Consider the following 19,424-nt stretch of genomic DNA (forward strand, 5'->3'; position numbering starts at 1 on the left):
TTAAAATACTTACCACGAATTGTTGTTATCTAATTAGTATTGCATTAATCATTTATATTAGTATTACTATTATTTTATTTTATTTGTAATATCTTTTTTTTTTCATATTTAAATTCTAATAATTGTCATGCTATAATATCGTAAAGATAAAAGCAATAGAAAAATAAAATAAAATAAAAAATAAATGCTATTTACCAATTTAATAATAATATAAACCTATAAACATTACAAATAAATAATCAGATTATATTGAATAGGTTAAGTTATATAATATTAAATATAGAAAGATTTTAATTATATATTGGACTAGTTTTGATTAGCTATATAACTAAACTTTTATTTACATTTGGTTGACTAATTCAATATAATTAGTTATCTATAAAAAATTTTTATATTATTACGCTAATTTGGTTTCTAAACCTTATCTTTATATTAATATCATATTTACTTTATTACAGAAAAGAAAGATGATTGAAAAACTATATTTGATTGAAGTCATTATATTAAGTTCATAGAATTATTTTGCTTACTTTGTGAAGAGATATAAAAAATATTAAAATCCATGAATGTTATTTAGTATTATGCATAATAATTATGTGTAATCATCAACAATCCATAATGTTATTAACACTTCATGTAAGTATTATGTCTTATATGATAAAATATACATTTTTAGAATACACACTTCTGCTGGGAATACCTTTTATAAACTAACCTAACCCAACCATCCCATATAACAAATTGTCCTTAACGTTTTTCTGTCCTCGGCTACCTCCTTCTACTTAGATCCACTGCCTTAACTTCTCTCTTCAATTAATTTTCCCACCTTAGGCAAGGTCTGTCTAGTGGTCATATTCCTACCTTAACCTCTTTAATTACTGTTTTTATAATTTAATTATTTTTCCTTCAGGCATGCCTGGCCCACATTAACCTTTTTGCGGTTTCTCTTGAAATGCATGGTCTTTGGAATATGTTTTGGAATCTTAATTATTTCATTATCTTTATTCCTTGGCATGTGATTCAATATATGGATCTTAGATTCATCTGGTTAATTTTCTTTCAAAAACATCTGATCTTACTTATGTTGTCTGTCATTAATTATATATAATTTATAATTGTTATTACCATACCAACTAGGTATATTTTATTTTAAATTGGTTTGGTGTCTTGATTAAAATAAAAGGTTAAACTACTAAAAATAAATTTTTATATATTACATAATTTGTACCAACCCTTCAGTTTAAATTAAATTATATCTAATATTTTTATGTTATGGTTTAGTTTGGAGTAACATATATATATGTATAAAAAAACTACTGCATAAGTTGCTGCAGCAGTTAATAAGCTTTGAAGTATTATATAAGGCCACACATCAAGATATATAAACAGATCCATGGCAGTAATAAGTACTATTATAAATCAAAAAAATATTGTTTTGAAGATCCCATATGAGATGGGAAGATTGCTTAAAAAAAGTGACATGAAAACAAGGATTGAACTGGAAAAATAGACACAATATTTAACGGTCTAGTGGCCCTTAGTTTAAGAAGAAGATAAAAAACATGTATCAAATCTTATCAGTCTATATATAGCCTTGTTTCTTCATGATCAGATGATGCATTAATGTTATATCAAATAATTTTAGTTGGTCAAATAGTCTTACACTTAATTAATTATCCCAATATTTATATAAAAAAAATATATATATATCTACTCTTGATATATTTATAAACCATTTTTATTGTTTTTCCCTGTTTTAAGTGATTTATACAATGTTTTTTTTTCAAATTTATGTTGTAGTGGTAATGTTTCCTAATTTATTATGGTCATAACTGATCTCAATATTATTATACTTTATAATTGTATAAAGTGTGCTACCCCATAAGGTTTTATGTAAAATAAAATTATTTTATTTATTATTATTTAATTTTTTTTTTTTTTTTTTTGTTATAACTTTCATTTGTTATTAATTATTGATATTCAAATGATAAATTAATGTTTTCTACAGGGGGAACAATATTATTTAGATATTAGAATATAATAATATATATATATCCTTTTCTCTATGTTATAAATAATGTATGCGCTCATTGTTAATGTAATACTTTAGTTTGTGTATATTGCTGAATTCAGACAAGATATCATTAAAATCATGTAATAATAAACATGTATTGTAGATCAGATTTTAATCTTATTCAATATGTAACTTGTATATAAAATTAAAAAAAAAAAAAAAATTAAACTATAATTATAATCATACTAAATAATGGGCGACTGAAAATGACTGTTCTTTTGGTAGAACCGTCTTTCACATCCAATCATTTTATGTTTTGACATCAATAATGTAAGGTTTAATTTGTTTAAAATTAAAAAAAAAGATATGTTTTTAATTGAGCTTTAATTATTTATTTATTATATTTTTATTATTTTTATTATTATTATTATTATTATTATTATTATTATTATTATTATTATTATTATTACTACTATTACTATTATTATTATTATTACTATTATCATTATCATAATTATTATTATTAATATCATAGTTCTTATTATTATTATTTTTTACAGTTATTATTTTTTGTAACATTGTACAAAATCACATACATTTATTCATTTTTTTTTTTTTTATAACTTTACTTCAATAACTTTGTTGTAGGGTTTTGTTCGACCTCTGCTTTTAACATATATTATATTTCTTAATGTAGTATGTTTTCTCATTTAAACCATATAAACAATAAATCTTAATTATATTATTAAGAATATATGTAATTTACTTAATGTTAATATTGCTTGTTTATGGTTTTATGAGTGTATATTAAATGTATATGAAATAAATATACGGTACTATGTATGTATAAATACTAAATTGATGTTATTGTTTGTATGTTTTTTTCAATCAATATGGTTTTATAATTTATATTATACTAAAAATATAATTCAAGGTAGATAAACAACCAATATTGAAGTGTAAAATGCTTTTATTATATTTCAACTTCACTATGATATAACAACTTTTTGCGGTTGATTCTTCTATGTGTACATAATACCATCACAATATATATACATATTATTATTATTTTATATTGTGTTTACTTATGAATAATTTTATAATTAATGAAAAAAAGTCAATATTCATGTATAAATGTATTTACAATCTGTTGTAACTGTTTTGAATGTTAATTATTGTGTAATTATTTTTATTGTATATCTTATGAATTAAATGCAACCAAAGGTTTTGTTTCAAAACAATCAGTTGTTTATTAATTTCATCATTGATCTGTCCAAAAATAAGTGGTGACCAAATGAAAAATTAAGTTATAGTGCATATTATTGTATAATGACATAAAATAAATTGAAAGACTGTCCATTTTGAATCAGTTCTTTGGTTTTAGTTCTACACTTCTACGTAATAATTCAGATCATCAGATTTTAATTTTTTTTCTGCATTACTGTTTTAAATGTGCAGTGATGTAAAAATAATATCAAAATTTTTAAATCTTTTAATAAAACTACAAATTTGGTTCTAGTTCTTTACAGTTACAGTTTGTTAATATAGCATACTAAAATGTATAGTATTGATGATTGTTTTGTATGAAGGTAAGAAGGAAGCTTATATATATTACAGCTTTATTATTTTATTATATATGCAACTATGTTAGTTATCGGTAGAGTTAGGATGTCAATGATCTAAAAACATACCAAAATCCCCTAGAAACTATAAAAAATAATTAAAAAATTTTACATAAATAAGAGAAAAAAATTTATAATTTAAAATTAATAATTTTTATTAGAGGTATAGGTATTAGAGTAATTTAAAATATGAATTGTAATATTAATAGACAATAGTATACATTTAAATTATATGGACCTATTACGTGTACAGTTATTAAAAGTAAATATATGAAAAATAATGTAATTCATTTTGATATTGCACTGTTACACTACACAATTAAAATGTGTCTGATGTTTTCAAACAAAAGACGGTCGATCAGTTAAAAAACAAATTTATGATGGATTGCTTTGTTCAACATCAACGGACGTCATGGACGCATACTTAAAGTAGATCATGTCACCAGTAGCAGGGATGGCTCCAGGTTTGGCGAGGCCTAGGACAATATATTATTACGAAGTCCTAAATTTAAATTATTTTAATCTTTATCATAGGAGTGATTGTGAAAAGAAAATTAATACGAAGTTTTTAAACATTTTTTTATTGATTTAATAATAATAAGAATAAGAATAACACTTGAATATTATTTGTATACTATATCCTAGTGTACCTACTTATTACTTGGCCAATTGGATATAACTAAAAACATTTTTTTCTTGATTTTTAAAAGCGAAAGTTTTTAATAGATTTTGTTAGTTAATGTTGTTAGATATTTCTTGTTCAATAGATATAAGTGCAAGAACTGAAAGTTTCTCTTGGCTTAAATTATTTCGCAAGTACATTTTGAGGTAAGTTTCGAGAAACTTCTTTCGGCACAAGCTGATGTTACTGGTATTTAATCATAAATCGTTTATCAATTTATGGTTGTCGTAAATATTTAAAGGCAGAACTCGCGAAAACCTACGTAAAAATTTCTAAAAAAAAAGACGTTGGTACAGTTGTGGTCCAGTTTGATGGACAATTATAACCATTTCTATCTGTAAAAGAAAATGTCGATAGACTTCCAACAGTAATTAGTTTCGATGGAAATGAATATTTGTTATGTGTGTCTTTCAAAAAATCAGGAACGTGTTAAGATCAAACTAACAGTTTATAATACATTAGTAGATTAGAATAAAAAATTTTCAAGGTATTTGTTGTGATACGATATCTTCAAATATGGGAAGATTACAAGTTTTTATAAAATAAAAGCTTGAAAAGGTCTTCTCCATTCACTTTGTAGATACTATTTGAAATCAATAAAATGGTTAAACATTTTTATAAAAAGTAATTTTATATTATTATTATTATAATAAAATCATTTTTAATCAATTTAATTCATAAAAAATGCGTAAATTTTTATATTTATTATTGTTAAAAAATACTGTTTTAAAAATCATGTTACCAAACATATTTAATTATGTTTATTTAACATAATGTAAACAAAATAGGTATTTGTTTAATATTTACATTTTATTTAACTTTTTTTATATTTAAATAATTTCATAACTTACTGTTATTCTTATGAATAGAAATATGCCGTTGTGGATCGCATAATTATGGACAAATTAAACATGCGAAAGGTGTGCGTAAAACCGGTCTCCAAATTATTGACGGACGAACAAAAGAGTGTTGATCGCGAGTGAACTGAAGGTACGCGTGGAAATTGAATCTGATTATTTAGTAAATGTTATTACCGGTGATTAAACGTAGACATTTGAGTACAACTCAGAAACGAAGTGCCGAATGGCACAACTCGGGTATTCCCGAACTCAAAAAAGGCGAGGATGAGGGAACCTAAAGTAAAAACAATGTTAACTGTCTTTTTTGACGTCAGGAGTGTGGTCCACAAAGAGTTCTACCTCAAGGACTAACCGTCAACGTTACTTACTACGTTAATGATCTAGAAGATTAAGAAAAAAAGTCATCCGCGTACGAAAAGACATTACAGATACCTACCTGGGTTCTTCATCGTGCCAATGCGCCCAGCCATATGTCTCTGCGTGTCCGTGAATTCTTAGCGAAGCACAACGTGGCAACGTAACAGCAACCACTTTATAGTCTTCGTACCTCCAGTCGACTTTTTTTTTATTCCCGAAGATCAAGACCACATTCAAAGGACACCATTTCGACAACATTGAAGCTATCCAAGCGGCCGTGACAACAGCTTTAAGCGAAGTTCCCGTCGAGGCCTTCCAAAAAGCGTACCGGGTATGGGAGAGTCGGTGGAAAAAGTGTATAGATGCTCATGGACAATAATTTGAAAATTTCTAATATAATGTATCGATATTGTTAGTAAATCTTTCGAAAAAAAAATATATTTCATTTTGGAACACATCTTGTATGAAATAGCGGTAATAACTTTATGTAGTCATAAATAGATTTATATGCATTTGCATATTTGTACTAAGTGTATTCACGTCTTTGGAGGTTTAAAATGTTCACAATTCATATCACACCGAATTTAAACACTACATTTTATATTGCATATTTTGCATATTTCGAGGGTTATTGCATATTTGTTTATAAATGAATATAACATACATAAGTATTTAATGAGTTTTTATTAAATTAACTATTTTAATTTACAGTAAATTTTGTAATCACTTCGAATACAAGAGCATAGAGCACACATATACAATACATAGCAAGGCCGTAACTGGGGGGGGGGTCCAGGGATCCGGACCCCCCTACCCCCGAAAATTTCAAAAGTAGAAACATTTTAGCGATGAATATAGTTAATTAACTATAAATTGTATTAAATAATAATGTTAGACCCCCCTCCCCCGAAATTTTTTTCCAGTTACGGCCTTGATACATAGAGCACGAATAGATATGATAGGTATTAAGTTTCAAAATTATTATTTTAAAAGATTTGTATTTTTTTTAAGTTTTCTATTAGTTATTTGAAAATAGGTAACTTCAAATGATTTAAAATATTTATTTTTAGTTTTTTTATTTTATTTGTATTTTCGTTTTTAAGTTTCCTAAAAGTTTTAAATTGATTTAAATGATTTTAAAAGTAAAGCAGTGGATATTATAATTTTTTTTTGATAAAATATTTAGAATTTTATTTGGTGTGGTTTTTTTTTTTTTAAAAAACACATTTTATAAAATGTAACATAATGCATATAATTGCATATTTAGCTATTTTTTTTTTACATATTTGCATCATATTTGACACTTTTTAAATGCATGTATATCCGGGCTCTAATCATAACTATCTGCGGGTTAATTTTTTGGATTAAATATTTTATAGGTAGTTTAATAACTAAAATTATAATTTTAGATTTGATTTGTTGTTCATGTAATATGAAATGTAGTATTACTGCACAGTAAAATTAATAAAATAGTTGAAAATTAGTATTATATTTTAACAAGTAACATAGAAATAAAAACGTAAAAAATCATGAGAAAATTAAAATAATTGTTTTGATCGTATTTGGTATGTGTGTTTGTTAAAAAATAATTGAAACAATAATTACAGTGAAATAAAAAAAATTGTTGATTATAAGGTATTTACAATTACACAAATACAAGTAAATAATATTGCATATAAAATTTAAGATCATATAAAGAATAAGTTGCCATACAATAAATAAATAAATAAATAAAAGAAGTATATTTTTTTAATTATGGATAGCCCAAATCCCTATTAAATAAACACAGTGATGCTTCTAATTTGTTGCTATTAATGAGTTTTTTCGTGTACAGTTGAATGAAATAATATCAAGGAGAAACAAATTTAAATGAAGGTTTTCATACTCATTTAGTTATTATTTTCAATAACGTCAAGTTACATTGACCATTGTTTAAAATTTTTGAATGTATATGATTTTTACACACTAGATTCTACAAACGATGTATTATACATTACATTTATTATCACGTATCATATCTTACACTGAATTTACCGTAAATATGATACTTATATTATACAGTATGAGAAATATCTGAATTATATATGTCAAGTATTATATAGGTAGATTAAATAGTCAACCTATGCAGTATTGCCTATTTCATTAATATATAAATTATTTATTAGCTGAAACTAGAATGGTTTACACTGTTAACCAGTGGTATCACTTAAATTTTTTTTTAATACGCATGGCGTATAGAGCAGGCCAACTAGAAACCACTAGCAAGCCTATCTAGAATTTTAAACACAACAAAAATAAAATAATCTACATATTTTCAAACAATAATTTTACTAATTCGTTTAATAGTAGGTGTTATTTAATTTTTTCTTCTTCGGTAATCTCGGCAACTAGAACCATCCCGACATACATCCTTGCCTCTAGTTTTCCCTATCCGATGTTACGTTATTATATTTACCATAAACAAAGCTTAAAATAATTAACTAAAATTTTTTTTAGATTTTGAATGATGAGACGATGATGTTTATTTTTATTTTTTAAACAGTTTTTTGGGTAGTAATAGTGGTCCAAATGTTTGATCCGGCAACTCTATGGAAATTGCATGTAAATAATTCTTAAACATAATTTTTCTCTTCTCTCAATAGTTGTTTTCTAGGCGTGAGGAAAAACTGTTGAAATATCGAGTGAAATAGTAAAATTTACCAAAAACAACTTTTTTGCTAAATTGATTTTAGTAATGTAGTCCAAGAGTAATGTTAATAAAAAAAATGTTGATATTTTTACCACAATATGATAATACCATATATTATATTAATCTATACATATAAAATCCAAATACCACTGACTGACTGATTGCTGTATCTCAAAAACTACGCAAGGTACGGACTTGAAATTTGGAATATAGGTTCTTCTCATATTTTCACCGTGCAATAAGAAAGGATTTTTCGAAAATCGCATATTTAATGGTCGACAATGTTTTGGACTGGATGCATATATTTTTTAATTTTTGGTTACCAAGGAAATATTTGATTTGTTTAATATGTTGATTTTAATAATTTAATTATGTAAATTATTAAACTGTATAACAACATAATCGAAGTCATAATTTTAAACGGAAAATTTAAAGGTGAACATGTACTATTACCACGCATCCCAATGACTCCAACAGATAAGCCATTGGAATTCAAACTTTTGCAGTTTCCAGTGCGACTCGCTTTTTCAATGATCATTAACAAATTACAAGGACAATTAAAACAAGTGTATGGACTGAATTTTGAAAATTCATACTTCTCACATGGATAACTGTGTGTGGCCTACTCACGTGTCAAATTATGTACACACCACAAAAGGAAAAACAAAAAATATTGTATAATCCACAAACACTTTAATAAATAGCATTTATTTGGAACCTCAAACTGTCAAACTTTTCTCAATAAAATGAATAAATAAAAAAATAATAATCCAAAATAAGAAGGTATAGGTTCAACGGAACACCCAAAAAGAATTGAACACTTAAAATTTTTTCAACGGACAACGTCAGTTATAACTCACTTATTGATCATCGCTACATCTCAAAACTATATGAACTTGAAATTTGACATGGTGGTCTCTCCAATATACAAAACGTGCAATAAGAAGGGATTTTAAAAAAATATTGGAACCAGCAAATACGGTAATTCAGAGGTATCACCAAAATTATTATTCTGATTCATTTGAACTTTCATTTTATTTGTTTTATAACCACCAATAGTTATACCGAACTTGGCTTTAAATAGTGTAAAATAATAAAACCTATGTCACGGTCAAGAATGTTCCGTGCGAAGCCGGGTAATTAAGCTAGTAGAATATAATAATGGTATTTACGAAATTATGTAACTAAAAAAAGCATTAAAGAAAGAGGTGATAATCAATTTTGTGTAATATCATTTATTAGGTATAATTACAGATATATTTTTTTTCAATATTTAAAAGGATACCAATGCATCATTATGATTACAAACTTATTTACAGCTTCATCCATATCTAAATTGCGTACAGTATATGATTCTACGTTGATAACCATTAAATCATTTAATCTGTCATCATCCATTATCAAGTGCAAAAAGCTTTTTACTATTTTTAAGGACGAGAAGAATCTTTCATTAGAAGCTGTTGTATTAAGTAAAATTAAAATAATTGAAAGTAATTTGAAAATTTCGGAAAATGCAGAAGAGAGTTTCGATAAAGTAGTCTCGAAGTTGATATGATCGGATAGTTTTAACAAAGATTTTGCTGATTGAAATTTGGAAAGAATTTTGGCTTTATTTATAATAAAATATATGAAATGTGTTAAAAAATATTCTAAAATAGTGGAATTTGGATCAAAATATTTAAGTCTAGAATTTAGAATTTAGAATTTTTTTAATATGATTAAAAATGTGGAAAATATTAAAGAGTTTTTAATTTTCATAATTATGAACTGTATCTATATAAATTATTTGTTTTTGATTCAGAAAATAAAAACTAATTATTTATTTAAAAATAAAATATATTGATTAGTTAAGCGTAAGCCATTGTCAATTATTTAGGCCAATAAATTTATAAAGTGGGCCAAATTATTACAATATTGGATTTTAAATATGCAAATATCGGTCAAATTGAAGCCACTGTTGTTAACAGATTATATTTTTGAAATTGTTTAGTATAAAATAATTTAAATTATACTTATAATTTTGTTAAAATAATATTGAGATTAAATAAAATGATAAAATTGTATAGGTAAGTAGTTGCGGCAAAGGACCTTAATGGTCTATACTAAGCCTAAAAAAAAAAATATTGAGATTAATTCTAGAAAATCATATTCAATGAAATAGCTATATTATTTGGTTCAGATCGACGAACATACACCTAATTAAAATGAAAATGTATTTATAAATTCTATATACTTTATGATATAATTTATAAATTAATAGTATTATATGTAAGAGTTTATTCAATTAGTAAAGTTTTATGTTTAAAAGGAAAAAAATCTAAAATATTTTTACGTATTAATTAACCACTTTTAAATTGGGAAATTAGTGAAATTAGCTAAAATCGATCGTAATTAAAAGCCAATCTTAATTAAATATCAGAAAAATTTAGTATTGTGTTTGAAATATTTTTTAAATTTTAAAACGAATTTTAAACATTTTAAAATATTTAAATTATAATTTAAACAACAATAGAAGAAAAACATTAAAATGTATACCATATAAAAACAAATAACAGATATAATAAGATAAATTTAAATTTAATCAAAACATTTTATATATGTTATTTGTTTCAATAAAAAAATAAAAATTACTTAGTTTTTTAAATATTCAAACACCCTGTATACTACTAATAATACTTGTTTAATATACATAATATTTTGAAGTATTAAAATATACACGTAACTATATTTTATGATATAATCAAAAATGCTTTGTTTGAAAAAATTATTTGGATTTCCTGTCAAATATGGATGTTATGTATAAAAGAGGATTATTTCATTTTTTATTTTTCCATTAATCAGTAAATCTTCATGAATCTATCTCGTTCATGTAAAATTCAATATTGCTTAAAAAAAAATATGTATAGTTTTTTGATTATTTGTTTTTTGGCGTCTTTGTCGATAGTGACAGTAAGTATTAACATATAAACTAGTTAGGTACTCAAAAGTAGAATATGTACATGCGTATACGACTCATCAAAGTATTATTTTAGTATGTTCTTTAAATTAGCTTATAATATTTTATATTAGGTTTAACTGCTTTAAATATATATTGGAATAGAACTCAGTAAATGAAAGATCAATAAGTAAGTATTACCTATTGTAAACCAATGGCGTATTTAGGATTTCTTTGATGGGGAGATATGACTATTGTTTTTTATTCCTTCTCTTTAATACATGGGTATTATCAATTTTTGGAAATGACTTTAACTTAATCATAATAATATAAATATAAATGTATAATATTTTCAGTCTTATTTTATGTAAATTAAATAAAACACGAATGTTAAAACAAAAAACCAATGGTGGAGATGTATCTCTTTAATCTCCCCCCCCTAAATACACCATTGTTGTGTACTGTATAATATTGAGTTACCTACAAATTAAAAAATTATATGACTTAAATATTTTACTTGTATTTATTTGTGAATATATATTATATTTCTGACAGATTTTTATCCAGGCCTAGTATTATAACAATTTTTATGGAAATTAATTTCCGAATTTGATCAACAAGGATAGATGCATTAAATTGAGTTGAGTAAATTGACCGTCACTAATATTTGAATATTATCTTAAGACTAAAACATTTCCACGATTCCGAATAGAAATGATAATTTTTAAATTAAAATTGATGAATATGTTAAAAAAAAATCTTAAGAATCTATTCAACTGAGCTAATGGGCCAAAGACTTGACCTGAAAAGACTTCTGGCAGACTTCCCACTGGCAGACAATGCTAACATCATTCCATACCACCAACTCGGGTTCAGGGCTAAACACTCTACCATCCACCAACTCCTACGTACTGTCGACTTAATATCTTCTAGTATGGAATCCAAGCATACTGTGCTGCTGTTCTGCTAGACGTGGCCCAAGCCTTCGACAGAGTGTGGCACGATGGCCTACTCTATAAACTTAAAAAATTTCTCTCTGCTCCATATTACCTTATCATAAAGTCTTATCTTGAAAATCGAACTTTCTCAGTTAGAGTGAACAACAGCTACTCGGCTAGCTTTCCTATTTTGGCTGGCGTCCCCCAAGGATCCGACATAGCGCCTTTTCTTTATACTATATTTGCACATGACACTCCGAAAACTCTACACACATCATTAGGCACTTACGCCGACGACACAATAATCCTGGCCTCAAATAACAACCCTCAAACTGTGTCTGATAGGTTACAAAATCACCTAAACATGATTCAGATCGGGTCAAAAAAAATGGAAAATAAAAATAAATGACTCCAAATCTTCCTTTATTACCTTTTCACTAAGACCTGGAGACTGTCCTCCAGTTTCATTTAATAATAACTTAATTCCAACAACCCCTGTAGTCAAATACCTGAGCCTAACGTTTGATAAACGACTCACCTGGGCTCAACATCTCAAAAATAAAAGGAAATCTGTAAACTCTAGACTTCACTTGCTCCGTCCACTTCTTCGCTCCAAACTAAACACCAGATATAAATTGTTAATCTACAAAGCTATTTTAAGACCAGTATGAGCATATGGCATTCAGATATGGGACTCCGCGAAATCCTTAAACCTGAGAACTATACAAGCCTTCCAATCTATATGTCTCCGTCAAATCGTTTCTGCTCCTTGGTATATAAAAAACGCCAATCTTCATAATGACTTAAACGTTCCTACACTTTCTCAGCTAACTAAATCTCACTTCCTCTCATTCCATTATAAGCTAAATCACCATAATAATTCATTAATTAAACGTCTATCTTCTTGTACAATTCCCGATAATCCTAAAAGAAGATTGAAACGATCTTGGCCTAGAGATTTCCTTGCTTAATCTGTCGGGTGGTATTACTGAATACCCTCCCTCTCTGTTATATCAACGCTATTCTCCATCAAAAAAATTACTTATTGTATAAAATGTTTGTATAGATTGTAATTATTCTTTTAATAGAAAAAAAAAATCTATTGAATTCTTTGGTATACTTAAACACATCAATAATAATTGTTTCAAATCGCATGTTAGCTCTATTTTTCCTATTCTGAGTTATTCATTAGAGGTAAAAATGATTTGTCACTAATCACTATTTTAGGCGACGAACGAAGAGAGGAGTATACATTTTTATTTCGATATTTAACAATCATGTTTTGGCGACTTTACTTATTTATACATATTTCTTAGATTTTAATGACATGATGGTATTAGTTTCCAACAAACGTGAACACTTTTATATCGCATCAACACAGATGTAAGAACAGCATACACAAGAAGACTGTATAATACTAACAAAGATAACTAAAATAAAAATCTATTTTTATAGATATTGATACGAGTATATTAAAGAAATCAATATAAAGAAAACTCCATAATATTTTATTTGAAAGAGTCACATTGGTTTTCAGTGTATTATTCCAAACATCAATTACTTGCTTTTATATCATACACAGTTATTGCTTTTTGCCATTATTTATAATCGTATAGCTAATAATGGTCAAAACTACATGAATCGTATCTAATCACTAGATGTTTATGTTATGACGTTGGAATTTATAATACCCATGTAGACAGTATAAACGGGTTTAAAGTTTAAACCCTAAACTCGATTCTCGAGTATAGGTTTAAACTTTAAACCTATACTCGAGAATCAATGTTCAATGTATTCAATATATATTAGTAACATATGTCTATAGCAATTGGGTGTAAAATTGTTAGCAACTTAAAATTTATTTTGATTTAACTTATGGTTTTATGGTTTTATGTTAATGTACGATTAAATATTCATTAAAAAATCTCATACATGAAATTTTAAACATAACATATTAAACGTAATCTAAGTAAGTACTAAATAGTAAAATGTTAATTTTTAATTGTTGAAGTCCAGTCACACAATCAATTGATCTTTATTAAAATTACTTAAGGTTACAAGGTGGAGTTTTTATATTTTGTATTGTTTTTTTATAGTGTTTAAGTATAAAACATACTATATATGTACAAATCTGTTATCAAAATGTACGATAAATGGAGAAAAAAAATATGTTATCTCTCCTTATACCTACCTATGATTTAAAATTGCTTAACGTTATTTCACTGAACCAGGCAAATCCTGAAAGGAAGTACAACAACCAAAGTGAAGTGATGGATGATATGTTGGATAATATATTCATATGTATGCAAGAACTGGAAGTAAATATCGGTAATATTATTTATTTAATTATGAGAATATAAAAAAAATAACTTAAAATTAATTTTAAATTAATTATATTTTATAATAATTTACCAATAGATATTTGCAGTGAATTATTAATGAAGGATAAAGACCACAGTGATAAAAAATACAATGGTTGTAAGGCAGGTATTTTCTTATATTTGATACTTTATTAATTAAGATTGGCACATTTTTCAGTAATGCAATGCTATAAAAAATTAAATAGGTTTTTATATACAGTGTACACATAAAATTTGTATTGGATATTCGTCTTGTTTTGTAAGCCTTGAGTTGGTTAGTAACCACTAATCAGTATGCACACACAAGATTTTATATAATTATTATAAATTTTAGCGTAGTATGATTTTAATTTCAATGGACAAAACTAGGTTTATCAAAAATTATTAGTTTAGGTTTATTAGGTTAGATCTAATATCTAAATATTATTTATTTTTTGGCTAGAAAATGATAAATCAAAAACGGTCTCTTTAAACAAAAATTAATCCAAAGAAACTTATTATTAATAAGTTATTATACTAAGAAAAAATATATATTAGTATACCGTTGGTATATATTTTATTGTTTAAAAAAAAAAATCATAAAATTTCGAAAATTAAATTAATACATTCTATAATAGGAGCTTAAAGAGAAATTAATGAAATATAAGTAAAAACCAAGGATTTACATTTATATGAATTCACTAAGCTATATTAGTATGATTTAATGAAAGTTATACCTCTAATTATCATCTTGCTAATTCAATTGTCATTCTCAATGTTTGCATGTAATAATTAAAATTTTTCGTATACGTTTCGAAGTTATTTACAATTTTGAAAATATATATAATAATATATTGTTTAATTTTTTTTTAGTTAATAATTTATTGTTTTATCATATTTTAATTTTATTTCAGTGTTTTGGTCCGTGTGTGGCGAAAAAAATGGGAACGGTATGTATAAAATTGGTATATAGATATAGAACTTAGATTGAAGGTGGCTGAGGAGTGCATAAAGTAGTTAATCTTGACCATTTATACGAACAAACCTTTACCTACCCATAAATTCCACGAGCCTCAATTTTCCGAATTTCTATAAAAAGTTTTGTTATTTTCTATGTTTACCTTTGTATTGTCAATATATTGTCTTTATACTGTCTATGTTGCCTTCAATTCATTACAAAATTGATAACATCGTAATTTTGATACCGATCATTAATTATTTATCATAATTTCGTTAACATGTTTCGAGACGATTTTAGCCAAAATTTATTTCGCATACGCATGCCGTCTAGTTTTCATAAGTAGTATACTTATAAAAAACCAGTTGCGTAGTTACGGGGAGGGTGTAAGGGGTTTCCCCCCCCCCCCCCCACAGATTTTTTTTTAATGATATTTGATTATTATTTATTAATATTTACATATTATAGTAAAATATTTTGATTTTACTATGATTAGGTACATATTAAAAAATGAGTAACAAAATAATTTTCATTAAATACGGAACAATATATATATATATATATATATATAATACCATTTTAAATGTAATATTATTACATATGACCTCGTTTTATGATATACTAAGAACACTTAAAAACTTACTCTTAATCCCCCCCCCCCCCCAGAAAAAAATTGTATCTACGCCACTGTAAAATACCCAAATTTAATTACTTGGAATAAAAGTTGAAGTAATATTGAAGTTTTAAAAATTGAACCAAGTATAGCATATGAGAAAGGAATAGAAACGGTGGAGAATGTTTTTATTTTGTAAATAAATTAACGGCGTATACTGACAATTTTTAATAATTTCAAGCATTTGGAAAATGTTATTTGTACTACGTTTAACATTAGAGTATAATATAAGTATATACGTTTACTTTAAAGTATTTTGTTGAAATTTTAGATGAATGTGGACAGTGGAAAATGGAACTGGACAAGATTTAAAGAGTTATCGATTTTATTCGATAACGAAATGCTTAAAAAAGAAACTAAAATAATGGAAATGGCTTGTTTAGATGGTGATATATTTATTAAAATATTATAGCAAGTTATATTATTCGTTAAAAATTTGGTGATAGAAACCGATTTGTACCGTTAAACTAGTTAAAACCGTCGGTAAATACGGATAACTATTATATACGATTTATGAATTCGATTATTTTAGTACACTGGAAACGAAAACAAAAATCGTGATAAAATCGAAATAACAAAATTATTTAATTTTAATTGATTTTCGTTCTATATAAATGCATCATACTAATTAAACTGTCTGCATGTGGCATATCAACAATGTTACATTATTTATAAATTTATAAAATATTTACGAGGTGCATTATTACACCAACGAAATATACTTAAAAGGATGTTTTCCGAGCTAGGAAATATTTCTAATGAAAAAAAAAAAACACATAAGAAAAATTTCAAACTTTTTAAACATACCGGGAAAATTCTGAATACATGTAGTGTATGTATTATACTATAGTGGAATTATTTTTACTATAACCATATCAATAGCAATAGTGAATTCTTCAGAATATGAGATATTCAAGGATGAGATTCGCTGCGACTAAAAGTATAATTTAAATTAATACAATAATATACCCGCGGTGATGACGAAAATCGTTCCGGCTCGCAGTGAAATAGAAATAAATTAAAAAAATAATACAATATTATCATGCATATAAATGGTTAACGTGAAATGTACCTGCGCGCAAATGACGGGTTTTTTTTTTTTATTATAAATTACGCTCTGTAACTCGATATTCATAGTACCTATTATGTTGCATCGTCAACACTGGTACCTAAACCGTTCATTCAAATAACACTTTCTTCGATGTACCTATACGTTTTGTACGTCGTTGCGCAACAACAATTTCTGTAAACAACGCGAAGTTTTGTACATATACGTACATGTGTGTAACACATTACACGCACAATGTATAAATAATTTTGACATCGTTCGATATGAATTTGAATATTTATATGTCATAATTTGAAATCTGCTTATTTTGAGGGGTCACGTTAAACACGCAAAAATAATATAATACCTCTGATACGGATATACCTGGGCAACTTTGAGAGGACGCAAATGGCAAATAATAAAATCGTTTCAGCGTAGACAATATAACGTTACATAACTACGTGTATTTACAGCACCACGTTAAAACGTAGGTAGTTATCACTTACGCGTATCATTCATTTATACGTAGTAGGTATCCAAACGTTTGATTGTCCATTATTTTATTTTATTTTTTGTGTTCTTACTTACTTCTATTATTTGTTATAATGTACATATGTGTTTAAGGCTTTTACATTAACAGATCTCATAACTTGAAGGAACCAAAATAATTGTCGCTAATTGAATAAAAATACTTAAAATACTTGATTATTTATAATAATATGAGAAGTTATAAAGTGTCCATTAAAAATATTATTAGGTACATATAATTCTTAAAGCGCAATGGTTACTGAATACAAAAAAAATAATAATTATCATTGACACATAATAGCATAAGTCAATATTTATAACATTTGACCGTTGTCTTATCCGATGACGACTGGATCCTAACAATTAACAAACGTATTTCTATCACTGTGGCGTTGCTTGTGTACTAATTCAACTGTTAACATCACTTTATTCAATGTTCTTAAAAAAATTATTCACATCTGATTAATATCAAATTTCAGAAGTGAACACTCATTGCGAAGCCGGTTACGCGATGATGAAATGTGTTTTGGAAAATTCACCGATGGTAGTTACCAAAAATATTTTGTTATAGCGCGTTTTTTTAAAATTATTTTATCTTACTAGTGTTTTGTTTTGTTTTTTTCCACAGGCGAAAGATATGGCAAAAAATTACTTAGCCGCTCGAGAAAGCTTAAATAACGGAGATTCAATTACAGAAGAAGATAATTAATCTAATAAAATACGTTTCAAATAAATTAATTTACCTAACTTTCGATTGCTAACATAATATACCAATTTTAATTTACTAAAGGCAATATATATATATAAATAATAAATACCTGCAATAATAACTGTCATATTATTCTCTGTTCAAAATTATTAAATAGTAGTTATTCTATTAGCCGTATAGGTGCAAACCTACTTTTAGATTATGTTAAAACCTTGTGTTTAATGACAATGAATAATGATTAATAACTAGGTAACTGTGTTCAATGATATTGAACGTATCAACACATCTCGCAATAGATAACGCTATAGTCCTTACCGCAGTTTTGTTAGGATATTCTGTCGAGTAATACCTTCTATACAGACTTTACAGTTGAACAACCGTTGTAAATTATCATTATCATTCGGTATTATTGTATTATATCAGCAATGAAATTTAACAAACCTCTATCCAGGAACAATACTCAAATTGAACTACAAACTTTATACACGCCATGTAACAGTGAATGTTGATTTAATGTTTTGATTAAGCTGTACTAATTAATGTATTTTTTATGTTTTATTTTTTATTTTTTATTCTCTGCAGTTGATCGAAGACCAAGTTTCTCTTTTCGTACAATAAATTGTTCAACATATTTATCTGTAAGAGTGTTTTGGAGGTTAATTGAGAAATTGAGGAAAATATGAAGATTCTATGCAAGATGCGTGAGAGTAAAAGATATGATGTGCAACGGACTTAAAATGAGGGGGGGGCGGCTTTTATGCAGATTAATTGTATGCTTATAATTCAATTTGCAATTTATGTGTAACTTAACTTATAGCTGCTTGACTGTCAATGGAAGATGTATGAATTAATAACTACTGCAGGTGCGGTATACCCTTAGCGAATCGTAACAATACCGACTAGCATACTAATGTTACACCGCACTATTTTAACTTGGCACCCTCGACGGGCTTACTGAGTAGAACGGTCACATGATATCTAATAACATGCTGTGACCGCTAATCCGTTACCGGTACCTATTGCAATCTATAGATAATATAATGAACTATTCTATTATCTATGTTGCAATCGT

At 26.4% G+C, this 19,424-nt stretch overlaps 1 protein-coding gene across 1 annotated transcript; it reads left to right on the forward strand.

Moving 5' to 3' along the window:
- Positions 1-11,070: 11,070 nt before the first annotated feature.
- On the forward strand, positions 11,071-18,473 carry LOC112693423. Its single transcript, XM_025568482.1, has 7 exons — positions 11,071-11,173; positions 14,329-14,425; positions 14,516-14,580; positions 15,351-15,386; positions 16,339-16,453; positions 18,123-18,187; positions 18,272-18,473. Exons 1-7 carry the CDS (start codon positions 11,075-11,077, stop codon positions 18,350-18,352), a joined length of 558 nt encoding a protein of 185 aa, XP_025424267.1. The 5' UTR covers positions 11,071-11,074; the 3' UTR covers positions 18,353-18,473.
- The last annotated feature ends 951 nt before the right edge of the window (positions 18,474-19,424 follow it).

This window comes from Sipha flava, unplaced genomic scaffold (assembly GCF_003268045.1).
Source record: "Sipha flava isolate LNK unplaced genomic scaffold, YSA_version1 86_pilon_pilon, whole genome shotgun sequence".
NCBI classification, from domain to species: Eukaryota; Metazoa; Arthropoda; class Insecta; order Hemiptera; family Aphididae; genus Sipha; species Sipha flava.

What these genes read in the sequence shown, in the direction of transcription:
- LOC112693423 (XM_025568482.1), top strand. Translation starts at nt 11,075, where the DNA reads ATGAATCTATCTCGTTCATGTAAAATTCAATATTGCTTAAAAAAAAAT. An exon ending in CGTCTTTGTCGATAGTGACA is followed by an intron (nt 11,174 to 14,328) that starts GTAAGTATTAAC and finishes TCACTGAACCAG; the next exon opens with GCAAATCCTGAAAGGAAGTA. An exon ending in AGAACTGGAAGTAAATATCG is followed by an intron (nt 14,426 to 14,515) that starts GTAATATTATTT and finishes ATTTACCAATAG; the next exon opens with ATATTTGCAGTGAATTATTA.